This window comes from Odontesthes bonariensis, chromosome 16, assembly GCF_027942865.1.
Source record: "Odontesthes bonariensis isolate fOdoBon6 chromosome 16, fOdoBon6.hap1, whole genome shotgun sequence".
Classification (NCBI taxonomy): Eukaryota; Metazoa; Chordata; class Actinopteri; order Atheriniformes; family Atherinopsidae; genus Odontesthes; species Odontesthes bonariensis.
In genome coordinates, this window is record NC_134521.1 from 11,936,725 (window position 1) to 11,943,974 (window position 7,250).

Genomic DNA, 7,250 nt, shown 5'->3' on the forward strand with positions numbered 1-7,250 from the left:
TAAATTCATGTCAGAACTTGTGTGTGGATCTTGCTGCAGAATGCACTTTCTCAATGCACTTGAGTTGGTTTACACAAGATAACCTAAAATCTTCATTTAGAATTTAGTTGGAAAATTCAGACTTTTTTTGCTGCAGGCATCAACAATGCTGCACTGTCCCACGTGCACAAAAAGAGACCCAAACCAAGATACTATCACCCCAATGTTTTACAGATTGGTTAATATGTTAATGCTGGAATGCATCATCTTATTTTCTTAGAGCATAACTTCTCATTTAAGCTCACAATAGTTTTTGTGTGTGTGCAAACTGTCGACATATAGCAACGGCAGACAAATTTCAACTTTAAACTGCCATTAACACCACTATTCAGTGTTCTGATGGTCAACTCCTGCACATTAACGTTAGCTAATGGCCTTTAGTCGCTCAGAAGTTACCGTTCTTATGAGTTCTTTCTTGACCTTGTAGACTATTATTTGCTCTTGGAGGGTGAGAGCAACAGCGGTGTTGAATTTTCGGCATATCTACAGTCTTACTTACCAGAAAGTGGTGTAGTAGGAGACATTTCAATAGAGATGTGTTGTCAAGGTTTTTTATTGATCCTTGTTCTTTATATCGAATAGGGCACCGACTGACACCTCACCATCATCCCACTGATTTAAAAACCTGTCGCCGATTTCATTTTCAAATGAACTATTAATCCAAGAGGGCTGTGACCCTTTGCTAACGACAGAACTGTAGTTTGGCTTTGGAAGCTTTGGAACGTGAGCATAGATGCCAAATAAATCAGCATTTCAGAGGCAGAATCCCCTCATCTGAGACCTAAAGAAATAAGTCTATATTTAGTTGTACTTTCGTTAATCTTTTGTTTTACTGTAGCTCCTTCAAAGAAAAAAAAGGCTGTCCACGCCTTCTGACAAGTATGCAAAAACGCTAATGATAAAAGTTTTGTTTCAAGCCACAAATACCTTAAAAACACTGTAATGACCTTACCCAGAATTATACACACCAAATAATCTCATAAAACTACTTATGTATGAACTGGAGTACCAAACAAAGTCATTTCTGATGTTGCACTGATGTTGAGTTTACTCGTTAACTGAGAGATTACTTGACAGTCTACTGTATTTACCACCACACCATGTTAAACATACTAAACACTTTAATGGGAATAACTAGAAATAAGTTATTAGAGCTCATTTTACATTGGCGCATAAATATTCAGCTCTGGTTTAAGGGAGTGAAGGTTGAATGAAAATGGGATAAACCAGATTTTACTTTTCAAAAGTGGCAAGATGCAATATTATCTTATATTTAAAGGGTTGAAGCTGCAGTTTTGGTTTAAAAGTGACTTTTTCCCCTTGGGCTTCTCAGTTTAATCATGTGAAATCGTTCTGAAACGCTTTTTCTCTAAAACCTCTTGTCCAACGTGACAAAATCAAACACATCAAACCTTTGACAGCTTTGACATTTTATTGTTCCATTAATCATATCTTACAGATTTTGTAAGCTGAAAAGCCACCAACTGTTAGTAATTTTGAGTAATTCTATAATCCATGTCATCCCTCTTTACATCAAAACGGCTGTATGCAATGTGATCCTTTCAAAGCCATTTCTTCATAGGGGTAGGAAAGATGGTGATGGAAACAGATGTGATGCAGTGCAGTGACAAAAGAAAAACTGAATAGTTCAAGCGAGCAATGCTTGGATAGGGGTTTAATCTTTCTGTTGGCAGGGTTTAATCTACATGAACTCATTGAGGAAACTGTTTATTGTCCCCTCAGGTGTGTCCTCCACAGGCTGTCCATGACAAAAGGAGGGCACCACAAGGAGATCGGGATCTTTGATTTCGAGGTCAACCTCCATGTTTCTGGAGAAAAACAAGTACGAAAATGACAGGAGATTTAGCAAAGGTGTTCACTACAGCTTGCGTCTTCACATCCAACAGACCCATTTGAAATAAATCACTAACCTGAAAAGGAATGGTGTGGTCTCACTGAAGTACATAGTGGTCACAGGCAAACATCCCATGGTTACAGACATGGAATAATGGCCTGAAAAAGAAAACAGAAACCGAATTATAATGAATTTCAACTTCATCATTACACAAAAACTACAAAAAAAAGCATTTTAAAGTATCTCTTCCACCTTTGATCTGTGGCATTGATCCTGTCCAAACGTTGACTTTCAACCCCTCCCCTTCAATCGATGCACTGCCAGAGTTTACCGTAGAATAAAGCTTGGCATCATCAGGAATATCTAGTGGATGCAGGGCCATTTGAAGTTTTTTCTTCTCACAGCTCTGGTTTTTGCTGTCGATCTCGTAGAAAATCCCCTGTAGAATGTACAAACAGATTCACATGTCAAGACACGAAACAGTTTCAAATGACTTCTTACATCTTTTTCTTCAAAGTCAGTTTTACCTCATCAAAAAACATCAGCAGATCCAAACCTAGCGAAGTGTTTGTGGGTTGGCTCTCGTTGGATCTGAACCGTAGTTTCTTGCCCATTGAATCGTAAGTGAATGCACCAAGTGCTTTCATTTCACCCTTGAAGGACATCTGGTTTCATTCAAAAGCATACATTCAGAGATTAAGAGTTCAATTTGTGTTAGAAAGGTATAAAAGAGTAACTAAAAGAGTTGGTGGTGAATGGCAGTTTTAAAGAAAGACTCACCACACTCATTAATCCTGTCATATTGGGTGAATCTGAAAGATAAGCGTCAGTTAGGCAGCCGTTACTTACACCAAAAACATTTCAAATCCTGGTACATTTTTATTTAATGAAGCCACGGTTTAGTTTAGATCTTTAAAGATGTAGACATAGACAACTAAAGTAACCAAAAGAATAAAAATGATCAAACCCCAGATTCTTACGACAAGGTTGGTGGTGATCTGCATAGGTGGTGGCAGTCAGGCACATGAAGACGAAAAGCGCAGCAGCTGCAGACATTTTCTTGGTCCAAAGGGAGTGACAGAATAATGTTAGAGATGGCAAATAAACAACCATAAGCGCATCTAGCTTTCAGTGAGCTCACAGCTGCTTTTATAGGACTAGAGATGGCTACACACAACAGTTCTTGCGCAAAGAAGTCCTGGGATGATACCCCCCCCCCATACTTCAAACATCAAGCTGTCTAAACATGTCAGCTCCTGACCCTGCCGGGTCTGACTGCATTTTGGCTTTTCTCTTGTGATTGTGCAGCTGTCCTCAGATGTTTGTTTCTTGTAAAGTCTGGCTGCCTGCCCTATGATAATCACGGCCATGTAGTACAGATCACAGGACATGGTTCCAGCAATCCATATCCTTAGTTTGTTTGTCTCTGATGAGACAATGATAAACAAATTTGCTTTCGATGGTGTCAAGCATGTGTGGTGGTAAAAAGTGATTTGTACAAAGAAAAGTGCCCCATGCTTAAAGTCAAGCATAGTAGTGGGAGTGACATGGTTTGGGGCTGTATGGATGCCATCAACAGTAGGAAGCTGAATTTCACCAAAAGAAACATGCTTGTCAACATGTACTGTGACTACTGAAGCAGATCATGATACTCTCCATAGGATTTCAGTCAAATCTCACACACGTCTCTTTTAGCCTGGTGCAGACTCAAAATGTAAAATTTCAATGTAAGGCAAGGATGAAACGCACAACGATGACCTCCCTTTTAATGCCTTTTCATTTCATGACATTTCGGGCCAACACGGCCCATTCTCAGGGAGTTTAACATAGGGGTGTACTCACTTTTGCACCAGCATAATTTCACAAAAATGGACAAATAGGTCATTTAAGTTATATTATTGACCTTTCTTTTCTGTTGTAAGCTCAACAGATGTTGTATTAAACTTACTCTATGCACGTTTTGGGAATAACTTGTGTGTGTATTAAAATATTGTTCAAAATGTTACTTTTCAACAGGGGTGTACTCATTTTCACTGTGCACTGTACATGTTTAGTCTCTCTGCTTTCTGTTCTAACTGATGAGTAACTGCACATAGAGACCTGGAGATTGATGTAACTCAGAGTTTTCATTAAATTGTCACACCAGAGTATGTGGAGTACACATGGACTGTACCATTTTATTCCAACATATCAAGGAGTACCAATTTTAATTAGATTTTGTTTGTCATTATTTCTTTGACAGCAGTGGATGTTTTTTAATGATGAGATAATAATAATGAGATGTATTTTGGTTGTTGTACTTTATTTATCCCTCTGAATGTCTGAACAACTGGTACTGCTATTTATTTTAAGCTAATCATCTACATTCACCTCAGATAGTCCGTTTTTTTTTTGCTAGGGGTGCTGAAGGTTAAGGCTTATTTGCTCTGTGGGTACAGAATAATTGTCGTAGTTTGTTTTGTCCCTCGTCTGTCACACGTAAAGCACCTTGGCAGCGTCGATGGATAGTTAGATCTAAGGTGAATACTACATTTAAAAGATTTTTCTATCTCTTAAAGTCTGACTCTATGATGGGCTTTTTATTTGCTGGGTCAGCCCAACTGTCAGCCCATGATAAATAAATGTGGGAAAACACAACATCACTGAAATATCTCTAGTAGGAAGTAAGTCTTTAAATATTAAAACAAATTAAATGCTTTTATTAAGTGTATCCACAATGTCTCAGAAAGCACAAGAAACCAAATTCTCCTTAGAATTCCTATTATAAATGAGTCAATACAGACCACAGCAGTTAATTAGGCTTTTCCCATCAAACCCTAACCCCAACCCTTTCTTTTAAATCAGTGATCCAAGTGAAATAGAAAGCCTCTGGTCACGCGATGACTTGTGCAAAAGCAGATCAGAAACGTGTTGTTGTCCCAGTTACGCTTTGTGCAGCTGTTTTATGTTCTTCTGGAAATCAGAAAGACTCTGTTGTGTCAGTGCTTTTAGGCAAGCAATCGCCCAGAAAGGTGACAAATCCTGTGTCTGATAAAACACAGACATGAGCGCAGCAATTTCAATTAACCTAACTTCCATGAACTAGTTCACACATCCAAAGAAAACAGACAATACATATTAAGATTTACAACTTAAATTAGTCTTAAATTTGCATATATTACATTTTACTTATTTTAAAATAGCTTTTTGGCCCTTCCAATGCCTCAATATCAAATAACCAAAATGACTCAGAGCTTTATTAATCATACACATGATAAAAGCATGCTCCATTTACAATAAATTGAAATAGAGAAGTCAGGGTGGATTAGATAACATTTTAGAAAAGAAGATTCAAAGTAGGAAGGAAATGCAAAACAAAACTAAAATCTATGCTTGAAACCACAGATGAATAAGACTGAAAATAGACTGAGGGTAAACTGGATGTCACATGGGAAATGTAAGATAATTGTATGAGGGGAATACGGTAGGAGGAGATATTGAAAATGAGGGAAGCCCTATTTTCTACATATCTCTTCCTCATTTACAAACCGCATCATGACAGTTCAACTGGAGCGCATGATTTTCTTTCTCTTCAAGGATTCACTCTCGACCAGTGAAGATTCTTGCAGTTTCTTTCAGCCTGTATCAGTTCGCCCTGGCACGGCCGTGGCTCAGTGGTTACAGCGGGTCACTCTCGCCACTCAAAGACGGGTGAAACTGACGTGTGTATGCATGACAATAAAGCTGATCTTAATCAGCTGATCTTAATCTTGATCTTAATTCATAGTGTAAAAGCAGGTGATTCTATGTATTCTCAATAATTTGTTTCTGTACGTTTATTGACAACATGATACTTTAAATCAGGGGTCTTCAACGTTTTTCAGGCCAGGGACCCCCAAACTGATGGAGAGTTGGAGCAGGGACCCCCCTACTATTTATATGGCATACAATTGTGTTTTATATTTAACGGGGCCTAGTGCCGTGTATAAACATAGCTACTCTGTTATTGTACATTCAATACTAAGCTATTCAAATAATACACAGGTTAATATATTCATGTTTTTATTTTAAACATGTGCAAGGTACAAGGTGGCCGTGCCACTGCCATTTATAAACATCTTGCATACAACACTGAGCTATTCAAATAATCCACAGATTTTAACTTTAAACATGCATGTAGATGGGACAATGAATCCTCAAAGCATCTGTGGATGGCACACGTTTGCACACAATTTGTGAGAAAAAACTGTTTGAAAAAAAAAAATTATTATTATTTTATTTTTTATTTTTTAAATCATCTAATCAACCAAAGATTTCGCGACCCCCCTGCAGTACCTCCGCGGACCCCCTGTTGAAGACCTCTGCTTTAAATAAAAACATACAGTTTCAGACAGTTGAAGCTTTCTTTATTCTGCAGTTCAAGAGGCCTTTTACAAAAGAGAACTGAAAACAGCAGCAATACAACAAGACAAAGGAGCTGGACAATCATCACAAATACAGACACGTTTATTACAACCTGTACACATCTAATCAAAAGAACTGATTTCTTACTGCGCTTCATGAGGTGCTGTGTGCCGGTTCCATGACTGTTCACAATGAAGTCGGCGAGGAAAGGCAGGATGCAGGAAACTGGGAACTGACTAGTTAGTGGTAGCAGTGGTGTATGAAATGATTAGGTTAGGTTAAAAAGGGACAGTATACTACTGATTTGGTTAGTTACAGAGAACAAAAGCAGGAGGTGGAAATGTGGGCAATTGTGGGAAACCACTGCGGCTTGATTTGAAGAATCTATTCATTCATTCACTCATTTATTCTCCGTTCCCACTTCATTATGTCCATGGTCCGAGGGACTAGAGCCCAGAGACGAGGTATACCTTTGACGGGTCTCCAGTCCATCACAGGACTTAAAGAGGTCAACCACAATTTGAATTCTATCAGGAAGTTATGATTCTGTCTCCATACTTTATGCAATAAGTCAGAATTATTTGAAATGTTAGAAATGACTCTTTAACCAGCTCAAATTTAACATGGAGTCCCTCAAAGTTCTGAGCTGTGAACAGTACTTTTAATCCAGCTTCCTTGGGCCAATATAATGTGGAAACACTGTGAAACTGTAACTGTAACTATTGGTCTTCACTGTGCAGCCAAACGAGCTGTGGTGGCATGAACATGAGACCTTTGTGGTTATCCTGTGGTGTCTGGCACAGTGACATTGGCAACAGATCCTTTGAGCCCTGCCCATAGAAGGATGAGGCCATGGATAACTCTTGCTCTGGTGCATAGATCTCATAATCGTTGATGCTGGGCAGGTGGGAAGACAGGTGTGTATTGAACTCTTGATCGTGTTCGTTGAGTCAAAGACAACTTAAACAGTGTT

The 7,250-nt window shown here is 38.6% G+C and overlaps 1 protein-coding gene across 1 annotated transcript; it reads right to left on the reverse strand.

Annotated features, from left to right (window-relative positions):
* Nucleotides 1-1,452: 1,452 nt before the first annotated feature.
* On the reverse strand, nucleotides 1,453-3,029 carry epd (ependymin). The gene is made up of 6 exons (XM_075487915.1): nucleotides 2,875-3,029; nucleotides 2,675-2,706; nucleotides 2,422-2,559; nucleotides 2,147-2,333; nucleotides 1,971-2,052; nucleotides 1,453-1,868 (listed from the first exon to the last, which is right to left on the reverse strand). The coding sequence occupies exons 1-6, from the start codon at nucleotides 3,005-3,007 to the stop codon at nucleotides 1,742-1,744; spliced, it is 699 nt and encodes a 232-aa protein (XP_075344030.1). The 5' UTR covers nucleotides 3,008-3,029; the 3' UTR covers nucleotides 1,453-1,741.
* Between the last annotated feature and the right edge of the window lie 4,221 nt (nucleotides 3,030-7,250).

Excerpts from the sequence above, each read along its gene's own strand:
- epd (XM_075487915.1), bottom strand. The coding sequence starts at position 3,007 with ATGGTTGTTTATTTGCCATCTCTAACATTATTCTGTCACTCCCTTTGG. Across the intron at positions 2,334-2,421 it reads TGCTGATGTTTTTTGATGAG|GGGATTTTCTACGAGATCGA; the intron begins GTAAAACTGACT and ends TACATTCTACAG. Across the intron at positions 1,869-1,970 it reads ACCACACCATTCCTTTTCAG|AAACATGGAGGTTGACCTCG; the intron begins GTTAGTGATTTA and ends GTTTTTCTCCAG.